A 24,240-nucleotide genomic window follows, 5' to 3' on the forward strand; every position below is an offset into this window, starting at 1 on the left:
AAATCAAAATGAAATAGAAATAAAACAAAAGACGGGAAAATAGATACGAAGAAGCTTGCGTCTGACTGGCCCCCCCCCTCCCTAATACCCACCCATCAGATCTAAACTTCTTTTCCCGCATTTAGTAGGGCAGCAGGAACAATCTCTCCCGAGGCCAGCGGCGGTGGAAAAACACCAAATGTGCTGCGTTCGTCGTCTTTTTGGCTGCTTTTGCTGTGGAGTCAGCGACTGTGAGGCTACTCCGGGACAAGATCCACATAGGCAGCTGTAACATGAGGCAGCTGCTCGCTGTACTTCAAGACACTTTCTGCTCTCTTTGTTTTAGATCTCTGTTGAATGTTGAAAGAGCAATTGAGAAGAACCACAATGCATCAAACGTGGAAAAAAAAAAAAATCCACCCCAATCCAACAAAAATACATTTGCATATATTGATACTGAGACACAAAGCAAATCCTCTGGAAAAAAAAAAATCGAGTGGGGGGGGGTGACCTAGTGATTAGAGTAGCCGTCTCAACGTCCAGAGGTTGTGGGTTTGCTCTTTGTGACACTGGGCGAGTTACTTAACACGTCATTCCCCATGTACAAAATAAGTACCTGTTTAAAAAAATGTGTTAAACCACTTTGATTGTAATCGCACAGAGAAAAACGGAACAGGTACAAGATCCTTTTGACTCTGGTGAGACCTCATTTGGAATATTGTGTACAATTCTGGAGGCCGCACCTTCAAAAAGATCTAAAAAGGATGGAGTCGGTCCAGAGGAAGGCTACTAAAATGGTGTGTGGTCTTCGTGACTTAAAGATCTCAATCTGTATACTTTGGAGGAAAGGCGGGAGAGGGGAGATAGGATAGAGACGTTTAAATACCTACATAATATAAATGTGCATGAGTCGAGTCTCTTTCATTTGAAAGGAAACTCTGCAAAGAGAGGGCATAGGATGAAGTTAAGAGGTGTTAGGCTCCAGAGTAATCTGAGGAAATACTTTTTTTACAGAAAAGGTGGTAGATGCATGGAACAGTCTCCCGGAAGAGGTGGTGGAGACAGCCTGTGTCTGAATTCAAAAGGGCCTGGGATAGGCATCTGGGATCTCTCGGAGAGAGAAAGAGATAATGGTTACTGCGGATGGGCAGACTAGATGGGCCATTTGGCCTTTATCTGCCGTCATGTTTCTATCCGAAATCCTTGAGACCAGGCACATTTCGGCTTTTGGAACTTTTCGGATTTTGGAGTGGTAATGTTAGGTCGGAAAAAGACATAAACCATAAAATTGCCACCAGACTTTTTTTTTTTTTTAATTTTATTTCATAATAAGGCCAATATTCAAGCACTTCAAACATTAACATGTTCCAAACTATGGGACTGGAACAACACCTTGAGAAATAAATGAGCTGTCAAATTTTTGGTTTTTGGAATTTCAGATAAAGGATCTTGTTCCAGTAGTTAATAATGAGGTTTTTGGGGCAATAATAGATATCAGAAAATCAAAATGACATCTGTTGGGCTTGGATATGGATAGGGGAAACAATAAGTATATCCATAAGATGCTTCTGCTCTTTAATTTCTCGTGTGGAAAGCCCCCGCCCCACAATTCCCTCCCCGCCAGGCTTGGCAGCTTCTGGGAATAAGGCAGACTGCAGCTCAATCAGAGAGGGTTTCCCTCTTTCCTTAAGTCCTGATAGGCAGTTCCAGTTTGTGAACAAAGAGGGAGCTCCTAAACCCTGTGGCAACCCCACTCCCTGGCATGAACTTTTTCTAAACGAGAGGCAGGCAGAACAAGGAGAGCGGCAGTGTAAGTACCAGGAGTATGCCCTTGCCACTTGCCATGTCTGCCCTGTCTCCAAATGCTGGAGGAACATGTTCTCGTACAAGAAATAGAGGTTGTAATTACACAGTGACAAAATTAATCACCGTTCCTGTCTCCGCGAATAACTGTGGGAAACCATCCCGTGTCATTCTTTAGTGTCTTATCTCAACTTCAGTCCTTCTACGCCAGCATTCTTCAATGGAAGGCTTGGGGGTCAGTGGTTGGGCCCATTCATACTCCGATTCTTATGTGAGCCAAGTATAGGATAATGAACCCATTGTGACATCACTGATGAGGTTGGCTCTTATTGGTAGAATAACGCATTATGATATCACAGTATCAACTCTGGGTACCAGAGACTGTCATTCTTTAATGTCTATCTCAACCTCAGTCCTTCTACACCAGCATTCTTCAATGCAAGGCTTGAGGGTCAGTGGCTGGGTCTGTTCATACTTTAATTCTTCCCTCGCTCCTTAAAAAATGGCGTGGAGATGGTTTCCCGCAGTTAACTGTTGGCACGGGTTCAACAGTCCCTGTGTCATTCTCTATAGCAAATCTTATGTTCTTATGTAAGCCAAGTTTAGAACATGTTCTCTCGGGGTTTCCGCAGCTAGCATTTTGCTTGATGCAGTTTTCCGGGTCTCGCTGCGTCTTTGTCAGGTGGAAACCGACGTTTCAGCCACCATGTTGTGGCTTTCTATGAGCGTCGGAGCTAATACTGCCACAGCCACCAATTAAAAAGCCTAACACGGCTGCTTAACAGGGGGGGCCATAATTTGGTCTTATCTGAGTGAAATGGTGTAGTGGCCGTTTTAGCACACTCCTCAAGATAATATGTAGAAATAAAAACAAAGACATAAAGGAAAATACCTTTTTTATTGGACTAACTTGACGTAGTTCATGATTAGCTTTCTACGGTCACCCCTTCTTCCTGTGGTTTGTCTTATCTGAGAATGTTGGAGCATCCGATTAAAAATCTCCATAAATGAATCGCTCGTCAAGGTCTTAACTGACGACGCATCAGATAATATGAGAAAAATGAACGCAATGTCTTCGGCATAGAAGAAATATTCAACATCATCTTTATTTTCTGAATCGGTGAACCCAAGCCTCTCTCAAATCCAAATTTAAAAGAATGGCAGAAAGGGGAGTAGTACAGAGATGAGTGCTTGTGTCCTGTAAGTTACTGGAAAATTGGTATAGGCTTTTAAGAGATTTCCTGTCAGCCAGCTCAGCGTAGTCGGAATGTATCTGGTGGGTAAATGGCTCTAGAATGTGACTCGGGGAAAGCCTGTGAAGCATGGATGCGGAATTCAGCTATTTTTCTTCTCTGTAGGGTATATATAATGCTCCAGGGGTTTATCAGACTGGCTGAGGGAGACAAGTGAAGCTTAACGTTCCTGAGGCATTATGCAGAAGCTAGCTAAAGCATAAACATAAGCAAATTAATTATCTGCGTGTCTTTTGTGGCCGATCGTTGAGCGGAACTGTTTATCTCTAGGTAGCACTTCCATGGATAGTGGATATTCAAAACCTCCAGCTGGCCTCAACCTTTTTGTTATGGGTAACTGTTGATGGCCAGCCAAAGTTCTTGGCATCGAGTTCCTGATTCCGTATAGGGTGGCCAAAGTTGCGTGCACAACTTAAAATGGTTTAACAAGCTAATCGGTGCTGATAATTGGCAATTGACACGTAATTGATGCTAACTGGCTCTAATTAGAAGTTATGTGCACAGATTTATAAGCATATTCTATAAAGTGATGAATGTAAAGTCTAGTGCGTGAATCTCAAAAGGAGGCGTGGCCAGGGGAAGAGCATGGGCGGATCGTATTTTCCGATTGGAGTGCGATATGATACTGAGATGGACATCTAGCCATTTTTTAAAAAATAATGTTCTAAAAAGTAGGATTTCTTCTAGAATGGTAAACTCAAGATTCTGGATGTGTCATTTCAAAGCCAAAGGAAAGGAGGCGGAAAGGGAATGTGGGAAAATACTTTTTCCCTGTGGATGGTGCACACCTGGGACAGGCTCCAGGGAAAGTAATGGGAGTATTTACGAATGCATTGGCAAGGCACAAATAATCCTTCATGTGAAGACAGGAGAAGCTTCTGAAGTCAAGCCAACGGCATTTGGAAGATGAGCCTGAAAGCAGGCGGGATGGAGAGTTGGGTAGATTTTGCTCAGGAAGTGGTGATTTATTTCTACTAGGATAGCTCACAATTTCAGAAAGGCAGTAGAGGCGAGCTTAAAGCACTAACGAAAGAATATAAGTAAAACTGGGTTTAATGAGGACCCAACCTTAGCTGGGGGGGGGGGGGATTAAAGATGTCAGACTTATTATTGGGTGGTTTGTCTGGGGGGGATTAAAGATGTCAGACTTATTATTGGAGCTGTCATGTTGTTGGTAGCCTCCGTAAGAAGTCATTTGCCACTTGAGTACAGGGACTACCTTTAAACTGACTGGAATGAGGCCAAAGTGTCATTGCGTGGACAAAGCGGTGATCGTCTTCAGCTGCCTCTGTGCTTTTATTTCATACGTAACAGCTATCAAAAGAGTATCAACCTTTGGCTTTGTTTTGAAGCGTCCGTGGAGGTGATTTGGGGAATATGAGGAAGGGGTGCAGTGCTTTGGCGGTCTGATTACTTTATTGCACTTCCAGACGTCTTGCCGTTCGAGGTGGGACTGGTGGACTGGTTTACTCCTTAGCTGCTTAAGAAGGGTTTTTGTTGTTTTTTGTTTTTTTTTGGCTGCCCAGCTGTGAGAGGAGGAGGCATTTTACATTCCTTCCAGATGTATAATAAATGGAAAACGTTGGCCTTGTTGTTGCCTTTTCCCTGTTCTTAATTTATGACATTTAAAATGGGGATCCTTGTAGGGGTAGGGTGGTTTGGGGGGGAGAGGGAGTGCTGTAACTGGTCCAATCTTGTTCAGGACAATAAGCAGAGCTAGGGGGACTTCCTAATCTGTTTCCAAAAGAGGCTTTATAGAGCCATCCCAGGCAGCCCTGTAATTATGGCTCCTTGTTGCCATTCTGGGACACTGGAGCCGTGTGGTTTCACTTCCTGTTAACCCCCACAATGTGGGTTTGGCACAGGATGCTACCCAAGTGCTGCAGGAGGTATGACTTTACATGCTAAACCTTTGGCATTGCCCTCCAGCATGTGCCTCTCTCGCGGAGATCCTTAAAGCTGCCAGCTAGAGATGGTCATTTTAAATGGGGCCTAGACGGAGGTGGCTCATTAAAACATTCATAACATGTACATTATAAGAGCACCAATAAACAGAAGAATTCAAAATAGGGAAATATAGAGCATACACTGTAATACCTTCCCAACAGTCAGGTATGGTAAATCTATGCTGACAAAAAAAATATATTTATTTGTGTCCTCCGTTGCCCCAGGTGAGCCCACCAGGACAGACAGGGAAAAATGCTTGATTACCTAAATGTAAACCGCTTAGACAACCTTCATTGATAGGAGGTATATAGGGTGAGTGTGTGGCGCAGTGGTTAGAGCTACATGTCTTAATTTTTAATTTGCTTTGATTTTATTTATCATTGTGCATCGCCTAGAAGTTTGATTAAGCGGTATAAAAATTTTTTTAAATAAACTTGAAACTCCAGCCCTGAGAATGAAAGGAGGCGCCCGCTCTGCCCTCCAAATATTTATGACTGTGTGCACCTGCTCCCGGGCAATTCCGTGAACACCTCCTGGAGCATGCAACACGGAAACTTGTTCTACAAAACTGGTCTGGCCTTTGGAATGTTTTTCTCCCTCTGCTTCTCGCCCTATTCTGAGAAACAGCTGAAATAACAGTAGAGAACCGGGTGACATAACAGTGCAAGTTTTGGAGCATGTGCAAAATTTGGATCCAGCCTGCGCTGTTTATAGTAACCAATTAACACTCCTTCAACTCCAGTTCTTTTTTTTTTTTTGAGTTCCAAAGGTTTATTGATTTTAGTAAGAGGTTTACATTCGGGTCCTCAAGCGTTTTCCCCTGTGTGTCCCGGTGGGCTCGCACTCTATCTTGTGTACCTGGGGCAATGGGGGGATTAAGTGACTTGCCCAGGGTCGCAAGGATCAGCGTGGGATTTGAACCCAGAACCTCAGGGTGCCGAGGCTGTAGCTCTAAGCACTGTGCCACACACACAGAAAGGTAACCAGTTCATGATACAGCACCGTTGCAATTAGCGTACAATACATAAGGAGCATATAGTCTTAATATAAACCACGGGCCAGTCGTAAACCATCCTACAACGAGGAATCCAGCACACACATCGCAGTAGGGGTTGAACACCATGTAGTGTATTGGGAGAGTTCCAAGCGAGTCCGTAAGAAAATACCACCTAAGGCAAAGGGAGCAACAAGGTAGAATCCTTAAATTCCATGAATAACGTCGAGTAAATACTGAATGCCAGTGGTCAGTTTCACAATATACAGCAACCGGGGTCCATACCTTGGTGTAAGTGTGATAGCAGTTATGTTTTTCAGCGATAACAGCTTTCTCTCCGGGGTGATATCTGCAAATGGTTTAGTTTTGTACGGTGGCGCAGTAAGTGGGGGGCAGACCGCCCTGCATACTGTCTTCACAAGAGTGCTGGCACCTCTCCGCCCCCCCCTCCCATGTACTTCTTGAAATGTAGGACAATACCAGATTTTACAGTCTACGGCCCATAAATATCAAAGAAGAGGCAAGTTAATCCAATGTAATGTATTTTTGAAATGGTTAAAGCTTGTGGGCAGACTGGATGGGCAGTTCGGGTCTTTATCTGCCGTCGTTTACTATGTTCCCTGGGGGTCAGCAGCTCTTCCACATGCTGCTTGCGCTGGTCTGAGCTTCCTTCTATTATCACTTCCTGGTTATGTGACCAGGAAGTGACATCGGAAGGGAGCTGAGGTCGGCCCAAGCAGCAGGTGGAAGATGACTGCCCGTATCAGTGAACATTTCAAGAGATATGGGGAGGCGCGCAAGGGGCAGGGGGTTTATGCAATGGTGGGGGAAGAGCAGGGGGTGCATGGCGCAGCAAGGCCAGGACCCACCCTCCGTAGCTACGCCATTGGTTTTGTGTATAGCTGAATTCCTATTGTTACCAAGCCAGTCAGTGGAAGGAGCCTACAGAGTATCCAGGAATCACAAAAATGTGGAGAGAAAAGCCTCGAACTTACATAGCAACATAAATTTAGAAAACATCAAGCTGCCTTCAGTCTTTAGTTTTGTGTATTTATTTATTTTAAAAATGTATAAACTGCTTTAAAATCTAGGCCGTGAGCAGAAGGAACATGCATAATATTTTAAACGAACAACCGTTCGCAAAACAAACATCGATTAAACCTAAAAGTATTATAACCACATGCCACTCTAGATATCTTCAGCATCTCTCAACCCTAGAAAACATATCGGAACATCATCAAAAGCAATGGCACCGCTATAAACGTCACATCAAGGCGTCTACAAATAATTGGGTCTTTAGCTTTTCCTTTAAACACCATACGATTCTCACACAATCTCGGAGCCCCAGGAAGGGAATTCCAGTGTTTTACTCCAACAATAGAAAACATGGAAGTCTTTGATTTCACATAATGAAGTCCGTCTTCCTTGTCGTTAATCGGCCGTATTCCTCCCTCAGATCACGTGACGGTAATGAATTTCACTCCTAAGGTTAACGCTCACGACAGTATTTGAGTCGTGATGGAGAGCTTCCTTATAGATTTCATAGGTTACCTATCGAGGTACGCTTGGAAACGTGCTTTTAATTGAGCGGCATCTTCCCCCCCCCCCCAGCAAGATGGGAAATCTTTCTGTCTGCTGCACTTTCTTAGTCTCTGACTGGGATGGTATGGAAAGGGTTAACCTCCGTGCATAAATAACTTTAATGTCCTCGGTGAGGTTTAATTTACTTTAGCCTCCCTTAATAATAGGATTGGCACTTGCATTCCTTCCCTGTAGGGCTGTTCCCTCCAGTTTAAAGGGAGGGCCAGTTTATGAAAAAGTACTGGAATGAGTCACAGATCTGGGGCATATTTAGCCCAGACTCTGCTGGAACCTGTCCAAAGTTTATGCCAGTGATTAAAATATCAGGTAGAAAAGGAGAGATGGGGGTAGGGGGACAGAGCAGCAAGAGGAAAGTGGAAAGCGTAATCTTGGGGGTAGGCGGGACAGGTTGAAGTGGAAGAGATTAAGGAGCTGGGGGAGGAGCATGAGAATTTCTCATTGCTCTGCATATGAGCCCTTGAATAGTGGATGAATCTGTTCTTTGCCAAGAATGTGAAGTCTGCACTAATGCTTCAAGTGCCGTCTCCTGGAAATGCTCTGGGGAGATGGTGGGGACTGCTTGCTTGTTAATCCACAGCTGTCCTGTTATATTTCTCGGCCTTGTGGGATTGGAGACTGTTCTGCAGGTGCCATAGGGTGGGGTGCTGGGTGGTTATCGGCCCCCAACCCTTAAATGTGAAGAAAGAGGTCACAGTATACAAGACCAAGGATTGAATTGAATTGAATTGGAATTCCTCCCTCCCCCCCACTCTCCAAATCGGGAGTAGAACAGAATCCATGTTTGAGTAGGTGAAAAATGGTTGTACTAATGCGCCCTTGGTAGGTGGCGCTTCTATATTCACGAATGCTAGGATTGCCTTCCTTGAGCTCCTTCTGTTTTGCACCTAGTAGAGATGCTCTTTTTTTTCTTACAGATTCTTGGTGCCTTAATCCTGGGCTTTGGAATATGGATCCTGGTGGACAGCACAAGTTTCATTGCAGTGCTTCGTAAGTGTTTCAGTGCGAGTTTTGGGGTTGGGTTTTTTTTGGGGGGGGAGAGGGTTAGGGGGGGTGGTCCCCGCAGGTTTTCCTCTGCCATGTTCTACCCTCGCTGACATCACGCCTTGTGGGACGTGGCAGAGATGAATTGCTGCGGCCACAGGGATTCCTGTGAAATACATCAGGGAGGGATGTGGGATTTGAGGAGGGAATGGATGCTGGTCTTTTGGGGGTGAGGATAAGAGTAGAAGCTTGGGAAGGACAGAGGAAATGCTGACTGAGCTTTTCAGGGCGGAGAGCGGGTGGGGGGGGGCTTGGAGAATCCACCCAAAATAGTAGGTCTGGCTACACCACTGTAACACACTACCTCTGCTGCATGACCACCATCTGATGTGGGAGGTGTGTGTGTGGGATAGAGGAGTGTTTAATACATTTTAATGATGCTACTTTTCCATAGGAGAACATAAGAATAGCCTTACTGGATCAGACCAATGGTCCATCAACACAAGTTCTCAAAGTGGCCAATCCAGGACCCTAGTACCTGGCCAAAACCCAAGGAGTAGCAACATTCCATGCAGAATCCCAAAGAATAGCAAGATTCCAGAATCCCCAAAGAGTAGTAACATTCCATGCAGAATCCCCAAAGAATAGCAAGATTCCAGAATCCCCAAAGAGTAGTAACATTCCATGCAGAATCCCCAAAGAATAGCAAGATTCCAGAATCCCCAAAGAGTAGCAAGATTCTGGAACCCCAAATAGTAGCAACATTCCATGCAGAATCTCCAAAGAGTTACAAGATTCCGAACCCCCATGCAGAATCCCCAAAGAGTAGCAAGATTCCGGAACCCCAAAATAGTAGCAACATTCCATGCAGAATCCCCAAAGAGTAGCAAGATTCTGGAACCCCAAAATAGTAGCAACATTCCATGCAGAATCCCCAAAGAGTAGCAAGATTCCAGAATCCCCAAATAGTAGCAACATTCCATGCAGAATCCCCAAAGAGTAGCAAGATTCCGGCACTCCCAAATAGTAGCAACATTCCATGCAAGCAGTGGCTTCCCCTCATGTCTCTCAATAACAGACTATGGACTTTTCCTCCAGGAAATTGTTCAAACTTTTCACAAAATTTATAATCCTCAAAATGATGCCCAGCCTCCAAAGTGTGATCCACAAGCAGATTCTCTTTCACACGGCACTTGATGGCATTCTTGTGTTCCATGATGTGACTATTCTGTTTAAAGGACTCTTCCTGATCTGCTGCCTTTTTTTTAAATTTTTTTTACCACATTGGATCATGTGGATCGGCTGCCCTGTTGCTTTTTTTGAACTTCTGGATCTACAGTACAGGCGGGTGGAGGGGGAGTGAGGTGTCCTACCCTTATATTACTACTTTTCTTTCTCTCCACCCCCTTCCCTACAGAAAGCGCGTCGGAGTCGCTGAAGATTGGCTCCTACATCCTTATCTCTGTAGGCGCTGTCACCATGGTGATGGGATTCTTGGGCTGCCTTGGTGCAGTAAACGAAATCCGATGTCTCCTGGGAGTGGTGAGTAATTGGCAACTTCCAACGGGGTCGATTTCTTGGAACGATCAAAAAGTTCCTGTTTCTAGCGTTTGATGCCCTTCTGGGCCTTTGTTCTTAGGCTTCCTTTGCAATTATAGTCATATATTTGATTCCTTTTGTTGGGGGGGGGGGATTACAGTCCCCCTTTTATGAAGCCGCGTTAAGTGTTCTTTTGTCGCCAGCTGCGGAAGTAAAAGTTCCAGCGCTCATAGGAATTCTGTGAGCGTTGGGGCTTTTACTGCCATGGCTGGTGATAAAAAAACTTCATAAATGGGGGGGAGGGGTGTTATTTGGCTGCCCTAAAACCCACCAGTTAACACAGGCCTTAGCTGCATGATAAATGCCCACACCTGTCTCCTGTATAACACCCACATTTGCAGTTATGTTTCAAAACTTGCATCATGTATAAAAATAGATGAGGTCTTTTGGCCAGGATTCAGCAACTGTGGCACATAGCCATCGATATAAGCAAAAGCAATGCCGTAATAATCGGCTACCTCTCAAAATAATACGATGCAAAACCCCGAAGATAAACCAGCACTTACCTTAATGTGATTTGAACGAATCTGCTTCCGTCATCAGAGTTTTTAGTATTTGGTATATGGCTTATTCTGTTGATAATAGGCCCAGTTTCTACAAACGGCAACGTTGTCATCGGTCACCTAAAAAAATGGCTGCCAATCAAGTGTCAATCATGCAATTGCACGGCTTATAGAATCGCAGCGTCCTGAAAGGTAGGCGTCAGAAATGTAGCTAGGGTTTACCAAGGCCTACGTTTCCAGTGCCTGTCTTTCACGTGAATTGCGACTACAGAGGCGCTTTACAATGCCTAACGCCAGTTCCGGCGTTAGCCGTGCCTTTCAAGGAGGTTATCCCCCCCCCCCCCAAAAAAAAAGTTGCAACTTAGACAGCTGGTGATTGTTGATGTTTTCTGTCCTAATGCCAATGTTTTGGCGCTGTGTGCCTATCTCGAGGGGTATTTTAAAGTAGCAAATTCAATTTTCTAGCGTGATTATAGAGCGGGTCTAACGTGGCTGAATCTGCAGGCAGTGGCATAGTAAGGGGAGAGTGAGGGGGGGGGGGCGGTCCACCCTGGGTGCCATGTTGGTGGGGGTGCGGGCACACCTCTTCCCTCCCCGCTCCTCGCCATGCCCTTCCCCCATATCTCTAGTTGTTCACCGCCGCCTGCACCAAGTTCAACGTGTTCCTCACAACTGCATCGGCTCTCCCGCTGACGTCGCTTCCGGATGGCCGCGCATAGGAAGTGACGTCAGAGGGAGATCACCGGGAGCACGTTGAAGTTTGTTACTTGCGGCGGTCAACGACTAGAGGTACGGGGGAAGGGAAGGGGGCATGCATGCGGCAGGGAGTGGGGGCAGAGACAAGGGTGGAGGGGTGCCTTTGCCCCAGACACCTCTCACCCTCGCTATGCCACTGGGCCCTGGTGGCCTTGGGGAGGCTCAGCTGAGGCCCTACTGTTCTAATATGTCCCTTTCTTGTGTTACAGTATTTCGCCTGTCTGCTGTTGATTTTGGTAGCCCAAATCGCAGCGGGAGTCCTCATCTATTACCAAAAGGATAAGGTAAGGATTCCCGGCACTCCTTCCCTCCCCCTTTCCCGCCTTTCAGCAAGGTAAGAGTGCTGGAGAATCTCAGACCAGAACATGGATGTGCTTCCGTTTAACTTAGGTACATATTCAAGTTTCAAGTTTTGTTTAAAATTTGATGCATCGCTTAATCGTACTTCTAAGCGATGAACATGGCTAAAATGTTTTTCAACGTTCAGGGAAAACAGTATATGAGGCATAGACTCGAAGTACAGGACTTAACGGTGCCAATGGGAAAAGGGGTGAGAAATACAATATTGAATAGGAAAGGAAGCAAATAGGGGATAAGACAAAAGGAAGAGTTTTTAGAGGAGAAAGAAAGAGAATAAAGTAACGAGCGGAGAAAGAGGAGAGAGAAAAAGGAGAAAGAAAGAGAATAAAGTAACGAGTGGAGAAAGAGGAGAGAGAAAAAGGAGAAAGAAAGAGAATAAAGTAACGAGCAGAAAAAGAGAAGAGAGAAGAAAGTAACGAGAGGAGAAGAGAAAAAAGTAATGAGGAGAAAGAAAGAGAAGAAAGTAACGAGAGGAGAGAGAGAAGAAAGTAATGAGAGGAGAAAGAAAAAGAAGAAAGTAATAATTAGAATGAAAATGAGAGGAAAAGAATAATAGAGAAAAAGAAATATGGTTTTTGTCTTTGTTAAAGAAATCAGAGGTCAACATTTGAAGGTGTCATCCTAACTTGGGGAGCTAAAACTCAAAAGCATCTTTCAAAAGAAAGCATTTTTAACTTGCTCTTAAATCTGTCTAGAAGGCGCTCTTCCCATAAGTGATTGGGAAGGGAATTCTACATTTGCGGTGCCGTGACAGAGAAAATGTATTGTCTTCGTGTGTTGACAGTCGTAAGGGAGGGGGCTGTCAGTAAGTGTTGGTCGTTGGATCTGAGCATTCGAGTGGGGGCATAAGGAATCGAAAGTCTGTCCATGAAGGCTGGGGCTTTAGAAAGAAGTAACTTAATAAGCATCTTTCATAGGTTATTCGGTGAGACACCGGGAGCCAATGAGATTTTTTTTAAGGAGTGGCGAAATATGGTTGAATTTCTTTACTTTCATAATAAGTTTTAATAGAGGCATTTTGGATAATTTGTAAGCGTCTTATTTCTTTTTGGGCAATTATCTTAAATAAGGCGTTACAGTAATCGATCTTGGAAATCACCAGAGCTTATATCAATATGTTGAGTGATTTGGGTTCTAAGAATTTTGAAACGGAGCGAATATTCTAGGTAAAGTAAGAACACGACACTTGCCCAAATAATATAGAGGGGATTCGCTTTTCAGTTAAGCCCCACCTACTACAAAATATTCAGTCCTATCCCGTCTTGTCTTGTTTCTAGTCGGTTTGATTAGAATTTGAAATGTATAACTCCATATTCTAAATACTCCTTTGATACCCTTTTGTAAACCCCTGGCTCTTGTGAGGCATTTGGAGAGACATTACAATCTGTTAGGACAGTGTCTCGCCCACTAAACTTGGGACCGCGGATGGAGGGTCTCCGCCCACGTTAATTGCAATGGCATCTTCAACGTCGGCGCATGTGCGGAGGTCCTCCAGAGGGGGCCCTGAGCTTGTTAACCCTGAAAGGACTACGCCAGTGGGGAGGTGCGGAGAGTGGGAGAGGCACCAGCTGACTCGCCGCTCGCATTGCATCCGGAATCTTGCCACGGCGCACAGTTTGCGATATACCGTGTTAGGACATCTTCTGGAACCCAGACCAGATTCTCTTGGGGGGGTTAGTATAATATTGGTGAAAGACTTAAATTCCCTCCGCCACACCCAACCCCAACATACCATCTCTGCTCTTCTTTCCAAACATTGAACAGGCCTCAATCCTTGCAGGTTGATTCAATTAAGTGCCTTTCATCCCAGTTTAGTGGTTTGGGGTTTTTTTTCCCCACTTGTCAAGGTTGCCAGAAAAAGAATCCGTTTTGCAACACTTGTAGATGTCCAACATCTAGTACTCTCAGATTCTCCCTCTGTAATTCTCAACAGAATTAAAAATGGGCGTCATGCATAGCAATGAATTAACATTAACATCTAAACTTAGACATTCTCAACCGTATTAAAAATGGGTGTCATGCATAGCAATGACTTGTTATTACTAACATTGACTTAACCCATGTCTAACTTTAGATGTTAATCTATTTTGTTACAATTTGATATCAGTGCTGCTTTTGACTCGGTAGATCATTCTTTATTTATTTAAAAGATTTCTTAACCACCTAAAACTAGGTGGTACAGTATTACAAAGAAAACAATCATATAAAAATAAGAAATATACAGCACATATTATACATACAGTAACAACAGTGCCTTCATATCGGCCATATTTTACGGCACTGGACAGCGTATCCATACAATAACATCCATGACCCAGAAAAAACATTTATCGAAATGCTTCTACAAATAATGTAATCTTCAGAAGTTTCTTAAACTTCAGTGGTCCAGTCAACTCATTCCACAGCGTTATTCCCATAAAAGAAATAACGGCATGCCTAGTGCTCTCATAACGCACTGCTGAGAAACCTGTCAATGACTGTCGTATTGCCCCTTCGGACCATAATGCTCCAAGTGGCCTATAAAGTACCATAGCCTGTGACAAATAACATGGGACTCCCCTTGGCGGACGACCTTGAACGCCAACACTATTGTCTTAAAAATGAGACGTAATAAGCGGATTAAGTTAGGCATGGGGGAGGGGGTTGGTTCTGAATTGCTTTAAAGATTTTCTAATATATCAGAATTATTGGGTCGTGAAGAATGGGGCCTTTTCCAGGAGTTGGAATTCTTTTTCTTTTTGCCGAGTTCCACAGAATCATCAAATTCTCCTTTGCTTTTTAATATCTTTACGAGTTCTTTGCAGGAAATGTACTGTTCAGGTGAAGATTGTGTGTTATATGCTGACGATATTTTCTTGTTCATTGAAGTGAGTTTGAATGCGGCAGATATTAATGCTACGATCTTAGATTGTGGAGACAGAATTGAGAATTGGTTTTGTCTCGTAAACGGAATGCAAATAAGACAAAGGTTCTCAGGTTTCATAATCGATTTATCCTCTGTTCCTTCGTCTGTAACTTTACAAACCAATACTTCTCTTAAAGTTGAAAAAAAAACAAACCCCAACTAAAGTTTTAGGGGTCTTACTGGACTCCTCTCTTAAATATGAAGATCAAATTGCTAATCGGTAGAGGATGACTTTGTGTAGTATGAGGCAACTGAAGTTAGTGAAATCCTATTTTCTTGAACATCATTTCGTACTTCTAGATCAATTGCTAGTGTTATCTCTCAACCAGATAATTGTAACTCTCTGTGCTTGAATTTGAAGCTGGCTAAAAAGTTGAGGTTGATTCAAAACACTGCTGTGAGGTCGATTTTTGGCCGCCTACTACTGCTTAATCACATATTGCATTGAAGGCGTGCACAGCGCTATACATTTTGACATTTATAGACTGTCCCTGCTCGAAAGAATTTACAATCTAACTTGGACAGACAGACGTGACATATAGAGTTGGGGATGCAGAACCCAAGGTGAGAGGAGTTAGGAGTCGAAAGCACCCTCAAAGAGGTGTACTTTTTAACTGGGCCTTAAGCGCTGCCAGAGACAGAGCCCGCCATAGGGATTCGGGCCTAAAGAGATATGATATTGTTTTTCTGCAGCTTGCAAAAGACTTCATTGATTATCTATTGAGAAATGTATTTTAGTTTAAATCAGCTTGTTTGATCCATCAATATTTTATAAGCTGATTCTTCAGTTAATCTCATTTTGAGTTTCTTTCAGTTACATTATTCTTCTGTTAGGTTAAGTAGCACACTGATTGCATTTTCCATAAATCTAGAGGAGTGCGATTTAAATGCCAGTTTAACTCCTCCTTTGTAAAGGCTGCTATTACTATTTGGAATAATTTACCTGTGCAAATAAGAATCGAGTTTAGCTGTTTTACGTTTCATAAAAGGGGGGTTATTTATACAGGCAATACTGCATGATAAAAATGAATGATAAATGGCCATCCCGATTTTAGCTGTTTTAGCTTTCATAAAAAGTTTTAAACTTTTTTGTACGACATTGTTTAAATTTTATGTTAATGTGATTTTAATGTGTTCGATTTGGCTTTTGTTCACAAAGATCGGACTGATATTACAAACTCAAAAAATTTGACTCCGTCTCACCTTACTATAAGAACTTACACTGGCTACCCGTCAAAACTCATATAATCTTCAAACTATCCTGTATAATGTTTCAAATTCTATGTGCAAAAACAGCAGAGCCACTCTTAAACCTATTCGTCAACTCTTGGCCAACGTCAACCAGAAAACTGAAATCGCTTCAACTGCTCATCTCGTATCCCAAAGGAGTTAAATACAAATGCATATTCAACTCGCTTTTCACTCATCTTGGCACCAAGACTTGGAACAACCTCCCGACAGACATTAGGATGGGAACATTCTACAACAGATTCCCCCCCCCCCCAAAGTAAATAAAACTCTTCTTTGAGAGTATACACACTATAGACAACTAGCTTAATATACCTAGTATCGCTAAATTTCGTATTTAACTAAAGTATTAGACCAGTATAGTCATTGAACTTCAATTCCTCTCTTCCCCATTACTCCACTCATAACTCTGTTCTCTTCGAACTGCTATAATATAATGTAGATTATACATTCTATAATTCCTTATATTGTACGTCACTTTGAGCCTAAATAGGCATAGTGTGACTCAGAAATACTGGATTAGATTAGATTCCCATAGATTGTGTATAGCTTCTTATGATGTAAATCACTTTGAACTATTTGGAATTGGTGTGATTTATAAATCCTGTATTGATTAGTTTAGGCTTTAAATGTGAAACTTAATTTAAAAATTGTTAAGAGGACCAGTTGTTACACTAGACCATTACTCGGTCCCAAAAATCGAGTGCAAATATTATTTTTTGTTATCTTCCAATACTTAAGGACCACTTCTTGCATGAGTCATTACATGGTTTTACATTGTATACATATTATCTCAAACTCTTGTGTGGGAAGTACGCCAACTGCCGTCCCTTGCCGAGACTGAAAGGCAGACTCTTCTGTAAACCCTAACTAACATGGCCAGCATTTTGAGATGTTCCTCTCCATCAGGGAGATTCGCTTATAAACTTCACCAATATGGCTACTTGCCAGTAGATGATATATGAGGAATATTGAAGTAGGTTGCCACCTAGTGGCTTGTCCCGCTAATGGTTTTTCCTACATGAAATACTGATAGAAATATTTAACTTTTTAATACATCTTCTGTGATTGTTCTCCCATCACTTTTTTTTAAGAGATCTGTGATATCTCTGGTTTAACTGTCCTATGTCTTAAAGCCTGTATAATAGAAAAAGGTAGAAGGCAGGCCTGACGTGACTTGTGTCTCTGGGTAAACCGGCCATTTCTCACTGGCTGTACAGAATGAACATTTTTGGCAACCCAAGCAGCAAGACTAGACCACCACCTCCCCAATCTGATGACCACAATGCCCAACTACAAAACCTTCAGGAAAGAATTGAAAACTATGCTATTCAAGAAATTTGTCAGTTGATCTAACTAAACCTTCCCGACTCCCCAGATCCCAACGCATTTTCCAACTATCAACCTCGGAATCTCCCTGGGAATGCCCAGGCCAATTCATTTGTAAAACCGCCCAGAACTGAAAGGTATTGGCGGGATAGAAGACACCATTGGAATGTAAAGAGACTTATGTCCGGGACTTGCCACTCTAAATCATGTCTGATTTTTTTTATTACTTTGTGAATATATTCACAAAAGACATAAACGATCTTTTGTGACATCACCAACTTTGTGTGCAACTGAGGCTGGAGTGTATAGAATAAAAATCCTAGTTTTCCACGCTTGTTAAATGAACAAATGACTTCCTTAAATTATGGGTCATATGAGCCTCTGCACTAACTGGCAAATTATATAACGTTCGCCTAAAGTTAAGTGCCTACATCGTCATGCCTAGCTGAGGTAGGTGCTTAATTTAGTTAATTAATAGGGCTGACTTGTAGGGTTACCAGACATCTGGGGAAAACCCAGACATGCTCTCTTTTGAGAGGACTGTCCGGGCTCCTGAATGGACTTTCCAAAACCCAGCGAGCTCCGGCCGCATCTGGAGGCCCTCTGAGCATGCGAGGATGACATCACACACATCAGCGCCTGCTCCAGGCCCTCCAGACGCGGCCGGAGCTCATCCGGAAGAGAGGAGGCGGGGCAGGGCGGGGGTCACGTGTCTGGGGTTTCCCAGAGAAAAATAGGGTCACCCTACTTAATTGGCATTTTAACACCTCATAATTGGACTTAATTATAAGTTAGGCGCCTGGATGTTTTCAAGGTTTGTTGGCGCTGTATTGCCCAGGAAGGGCATTGAGATCTGAAAATGGTATGAGACTATCAATGGAGAGAGAGGCATGAAAGGGTTAGGAATTTGATGTTTTCAGTAGCAGGGGTGAAATTTTGGAATGCTCTGACCAGTCAATTGTGTTTACACAGGACCAGAGATACTTTGCAAAAAAAAAAAAAAAAAAAACTTTTGAAAACATAGTCGTTTGTTGATGTGTTCATGTGAGCGACAGAGGCGTTATCAGTAGGGGTAAGCAGCAGGATAGTTTTCGTTGGCGATGCGATGTAGCGTTTTTAATCATTTTGGATGTTGATTATAAACTGCCTAGTTTTTTAGGCCGTATATCAATTTTTTAAATCGATAACTCAAAAATACGAGTCTATAAAAAGTAGGCGCCTAGTTCAAAGAACCTCCCTAAAAGTGGGCGTGGTTAGGGGAGGTTCATGGGCGCTTTTTTGAGTTAGGTGCAGGTATTTAGGCAAAGATAACCCTGGCATAAATTGGGGCGTGCCTAAAATTAGGACGCCTAGCAACCCAGTTGCCCGCATAGGTGGCACTAAGTGTGATTCGATATAATGCACCTAAATTTTACGGAATCGCACTTAGCCCTGTACGACTCGTCACCGATTTTGAAACAAACTATGTAGAATCGGGCCCTAAATATTTATGACGATTCCCTTTTCATTTGTGTCTTCCCTTAGCTGAAGACAGAGCTGACCACAGTCATCGAAGATCTCATTCAGAACTATGATTACCAGGATGGGATGAACACCACGACCGAGAAAACTTGGGACTATGTTCAGAGACAGGTGAGTGAAACCGTTTTATCCTGCTTTGCGGCCCTCCCGCTAGTCCGGTGACGCAGTAGCATTCTCCAGGTCCCAGCGTCCATCTGCCCCCATCTCTCCACCGTGTAGAAATATCACAACACCTTCGGTATCTGAGGAGACCGTCTCCAAACATGAAGGCTTTTCTGGGCCTGAGCACGTCCACCTTTGCTGGACCCTCCACTCTGACCTGGAAGAAGGTGGGAAAATACTAAACGCCACAGCTGAAGTGGAACGATTCCTGCGCTCTCTGTTCTTAACGTGTACTTTTAATGTTCTCGCATGGCTTCCTTATTATGCTGGTCATTCCATCCCCCCCCCTTGTAAAGACCATTATGAATGAAAGAGGACAAATGAGGCCTCCCTGGGAGGGAAGAAGGAGCTAGATCTGCCCTGGTCACTTGCAGTTTACTTGACTGTGACCAGACACCGTTCCCAAGCCCATAAACATTCCCGGTATACAACGATTTGCTTTCATATAATGGTCGAGGCCCTTCATTTTCCGCTTAAAACAGCATAGGCGACTCGTAAATAAACATAAGTGCTCCTGCCCAGCCTCTAAAGTGACTGGGTTAGAAATTGATTGTGGAAAGTAACAGACGCTAGTGGTGAATGGCGCTTTCGCTGAAGAAAGGGATGTTACCAGTGGTGTATCGCAGGTTTTGGCTCTTTTTTTTTAAACATTTTACATAGATAATATAGATCAGTAATAAGATAGAATGATCAAAGACTTCTAATAATGACAAAATGACTTTAACCTATAGGCCCAGACTTGTTACAATAACTGGACAAGTTATCTTAAACAGCAAGGCAATGCTTCTATACGCGCACAGATTTTTTTTACATCGACAAGATGACTAAACAATTGTCCAAGCAATTAACAATAACCCAGGCAGTTAGCCGACTATCTCCACTGAATATTAGTGGCTGGCATTTTAAATCTGGGCAGCTATTATCGCACGATAGCTGCCAATTGTAAGCGCTCGCCGACCAAGGTTTAACGGCCAAATCGGACCTTTGTTAAAAGCAGTTCTGTCTTTGGCCGCTGTAACTTAGGTGGCCAGTGCTTAAAGCCGATGTAGCCAATTCAATTTAAGCTGGCCAAAGATAGACCAGGCATTCAACGCCGGTCACCGAAAATGACCCGGCATCGAATATCAGCAGTCTGCACTGCCTGAGGGACTTAGCCGGTCTTGATTCTGTATATTTTGGGAGAAAGAGGGGAGACTTGGTAACCTAGTAAATGATGGCAGATGACCTGAACAGCTCAGTTATGATGGCGAGATTTAAAACACCTGCGTGGCATAAATGCACAGGAGGCGCGTCTCAATTAAAAGAAAAATCTAGAATGAGGGGGACACAGGTTGAAGGTGAAAGAGACCGCGATTTAGGAAGTTCTAAATCAGTGGTCTCCAACTCAAACCCTTTGCAGGGCCACATTTTGGATTTGTAGGTACATGTAGGGCCGCAGAAAAAATAGTTAATGTCTTATTAAAGAAATGACAATTTTTAACGAGGTAAAACTCGTTATAGTTTATAAATCTTTCCTTTTGGCTAAGTCAATAATAATATTGTCATTTATAGCTAAAGAGACATGTGATCAAGAAACTGTTTTATTTTACTTGTGTGATTATGATAAACATATTGAGGGCCTCAAAATATTACCTGGCGGGCCGCATGTGGCCCCTGGGCCGCGAGTTTGAGACCACTGTTCTAAATTGTGATTTTTGCTTGCAGCTCAAGTGCTGTGGCTGGACAAACGTGAGTGACTGGGACAAAAACCCCATTATTAAAAATAGCTCCGGTGCCATGTACCCCTGCTCCTGCAATTCCAGCAGCCCAGACCTTAATGGATTCTGTATGACGCCTTTAAACAGTACAACGGTTGAGTTCCCTTCCAAGGTAAGTATCCGGGGGAGGGGGACGTTTTTAGTCACACTGGCGCCTGTGCTAAAGGGTCTCTAACTGTGTCTCCCTGCCTTTCCTCCACACAGGGCTGTATGGAAGGGGTGGAGAGCTGGCTGAAGGATAATCTTGGCATCATTTTGGGGATCTGTGCAGGGGTTGCGGTTATTGAGGTGCGTGCTAGAGCGGCCTGTCCGCCATTACGATAAGTAGGCGTGAGATTTGCATACACTGAAGGCAGCGCATGCAAATTTATCTCATGCATATTCATTGTGGGTATCTTGAATGGCTGGATGTGAAGCTTCATCCGTTATATCAAAAATGTTCACTTCTTACTGGTGCCCTGAACCTAGCTGGGCCAGCCAAGTGATCTTTTTATCTGCTCACATCATTTCTAGTTTGGGGGAGGGGTAGTGAGCCGCTAATGGTCAAGTGTGGGGGAGAGTGTGGCGCAGTGGTTAAAGCTACAGCCTCAGCACCCTGAGGTTGTGGGTTCAAATCCCACGCTGCTCCTTGTGACCCTGGGCAAGTCACTTAATCCCCCCATGGCCCCAGGTACATTAGATAGATTGGGAGCCCACCAGGACAGACAAGGAAAATGCTTGAGTACCTGAATAAATTAATGTAAACCATTCTGAGCTCCCCAGAGAGAACGGTATAGAAAACTGAATAAATAAATAACGTTTCAGCCTCTGATAACCAGAGCTGGTATTGTGACATCATAATGCCTCATTCCACCAATAAGAGCCAACTTCATCAGTGATGTCACAATGGCTTGATTGTCTTATACTTGGCTCTCTTTTACTACATGTTTATTTCTAGAGTGGCACAGTGGTTAAAGCTACAGCTTCAGCACCCTGGGGTTGTGGGTTCAAACCCACGCTGCTCCTTGTGACCTTGGACAAGTCACTTAATCCCCCCATTGCCCCAGGTACATTAGATAGATAGTGAGCCCGCTGGGACAGACAGCTCCCCTGGGAGAACAGTATAGAAAATTGAATAAAGAAATAAAGTTGAAGGGGTTGATCCTATGGTTTGAACCGGTAATAGCAGAAGCTGTCTCACTTGTACAATCTGAGGTCATTCCTCTCTTGGGTTTGGTATGATTGCACATAATGTTGCTCACATCTTTACCACTCTTTCCCCCCCCCCCCCCCGCTACAGTTCTTCGGAATGATATTATCTATATGTCTGTGCCGGAACATTCACAGTGAAGACTACACCAAAGTCCCCAAATACTGATCTGCAAGCTCCTTCTATCACCAGCAGGCATGTGAAACGAGGGCAAGCAGAGGGCCGGAGCCACACCTTGACACCTCTGCAGCCTACGGATATACTTCACTGGACATTGGGTGGGGTGGGGGGTGGGAGGGGGGACATCATGTCTCGCCTGCGTTCCCAGCATGCACTGCTGTAAAACATATTCTAGTGCTCCCGCTGTAGAGAAGCCAGCGTGCCAGCTTCCTCCCAGTCGCTCCTTGGCCCTTTCCCAGCTGCCCCCAACGCGGGTGTGCACCCTGAAATTTTGTACCTGCACTTTTTTCGTCGCTTCAAACGCAATCACATGACCCAGAGTACAACCGTTTGCCCAGTTGGTAATATACAGTGGACCGCACCACGATAAGTACCAGATTTTTGATTACTAATTCTTAGAATCATATTTTAAAGGAAACATAGTTGAAAAACGGTCCTTTTTGCTAGGAGATGGAAAAAAGAGACCTCTAGAATGCATCTATTGCCAGTGACAGCCAACGTACTCTCTCTCCTTGGCAATCCTATACTTTGATATCTGTCATATCCTTTAAATATCTGTACACACTTTCCATACCCAGGTTTTCTTAATGCACAGAAATTATAGGACCACCGATACAAGCCTTTACAGCACACCTCTTCCAAACCTTCAACCCTACCTCTGGGGTAGAATATGTGTGTGTAAATATATATATATATATATTTTTTTTTTCTTCTTCTTTTTTATGACTGGTAACAAAATGATAGGTTAAGAGTCTGTTCAAACGATGAAATCTCTTATATTGATTAAAGACTGAAACTGAGTTGACATCTTGGTCTATTCAGGCCTTGTGGGCCATCCGGACCAGGGCTGTTCAGGCGTGAAGGCCTAGTTACTTTTGAGAACATCCCTCCATCGGAGAGAATACCTGTTCCTCTTCATGCCTTTATTATTTTCACTAGGCTTAATCTGCTTGTAGACCGAAAGGAAGTGGAACAAGGAGCACGGAGGAAGAAGAGCTGGTTAGTGGCTGTTATCCGCTTTGAAATGGTGGGATCACTGTTCTAGACCTTCCCCTAGAAATGTCCTGTTTCTAGCTGCTGGAGCCTTGCAACACTAGAACTTTAATCAAAGCAGAACAAATCATCTTCCCACAGGTTTTTCTGAAAGCAAGAATGATGTTAACGCCCTGCCATAGGCTGTTTCTTTGTAAATACTGGCACGGGAAGTGGATGTATATAGACTTCCAGGGTAGAGAATGACACGGGGCCAAATTTTTTTTTTCCCTGTCCCCGCGGGAACTCATTTTCTCGTCCTGTTCCCACCCCGTTCCTGCAAGCTCTGTCCTCATCTGCACAAGCCTCGAACCCTTTAGAATCCTAAGTAGCAACATTCTAGAGCTCAGATTGTGATGTCATAATGCCTCATTCCACCAATGCCTAAGCTCCGTCCTCATCTGCACAAGCCTCAAACACTTTAAAATTATAAGTGTTCGAGGCTTGTGCAGTTAAGGCAGAGCTTATTGGAATGGGGCAGCGAGAGCGACACAACCTACGGGGACGGGACAGGGACATTGGGTTCCGACGGGAATAAATTTGTCCTCGTGTCATTCTCTATTCCAGGGTATGATGCGATTGTGCAGTAAGTGTGAGAGAGAAGGCGGTGGAGGTTTTGATTTCTGATCTTTGCTGCTTCCCTTCTGATAGAGGCAGGTCCTGCCTTCACATGCTCTGTTGCTGCTAATTTTGCCACCATTAGACAGTGGATATTTAATGTGTCTTTGTTGTATATTGTGTGTTTAACGTAAATAGTGGATGGATGAAGTAAAATCTGTTGCCTCTGTGCCATTTCTATGATGCCGCTTTTGCCCCTCCCACAGGGTGGGGGGGAGGGGCTGGTGGAACAAATGTCCTTGAAAATGACTTCCCCAGAGCAGAGCTTCAGCCTGGACTGCTCAAAGCATGGGCAGGAAGTGACATAAATGCCCTCAGGTGAAGAAAGGAACTTAGTACAGTTCTCACCTGGTCACGCACAACATGAGCTGTCTAATGTGAATGGTTAACTCCTAGACAGGGTGTGTGACCACTCTGGTGTGGATATTATGGCTGACTTTTCAGTGTACATGAATAAAATGGCATGGTAGCTCTGTTAGTTCACTTTTAAAGGTAATCCATAGAAATAAAACACATATGAAA

The 24,240-nt window shown here is 43.7% G+C and overlaps 1 protein-coding gene across 2 annotated transcripts in view; it reads left to right on the plus strand.

The window, feature by feature from the left end:
- The window catches only part of CD82 (CD82 molecule), a 62,239-nt gene extending 39,371 nt beyond the window's left edge, over window positions 1-22,868 (plus strand). For both annotated transcript variants that reach the window (XM_033928293.1, XM_033928294.1), the window contains exons 3-9: window positions 8,493-8,565; window positions 9,977-10,101; window positions 11,627-11,701; window positions 18,784-18,891; window positions 20,647-20,811; window positions 20,904-20,987; window positions 21,979-22,868. In XM_033928293.1, the coding sequence (XP_033784184.1) occupies window positions 8,493-8,565; window positions 9,977-10,101; window positions 11,627-11,701; window positions 18,784-18,891; window positions 20,647-20,811; window positions 20,904-20,987; window positions 21,979-22,056 (708 nt within the window). In that variant the 3' untranslated portion in view covers window positions 22,057-22,868. The remainder of the gene's footprint in view (window positions 1-8,492; window positions 8,566-9,976; window positions 10,102-11,626; window positions 11,702-18,783; window positions 18,892-20,646; window positions 20,812-20,903; window positions 20,988-21,978) is intronic.
- The last annotated feature ends 1,372 nt before the right edge of the window (window positions 22,869-24,240 follow it).

This window comes from Geotrypetes seraphini, chromosome 19 (assembly GCF_902459505.1).
Source record: "Geotrypetes seraphini chromosome 19, aGeoSer1.1, whole genome shotgun sequence".
In the NCBI taxonomy this organism is placed as follows: Eukaryota; Metazoa; Chordata; class Amphibia; order Gymnophiona; family Dermophiidae; genus Geotrypetes; species Geotrypetes seraphini.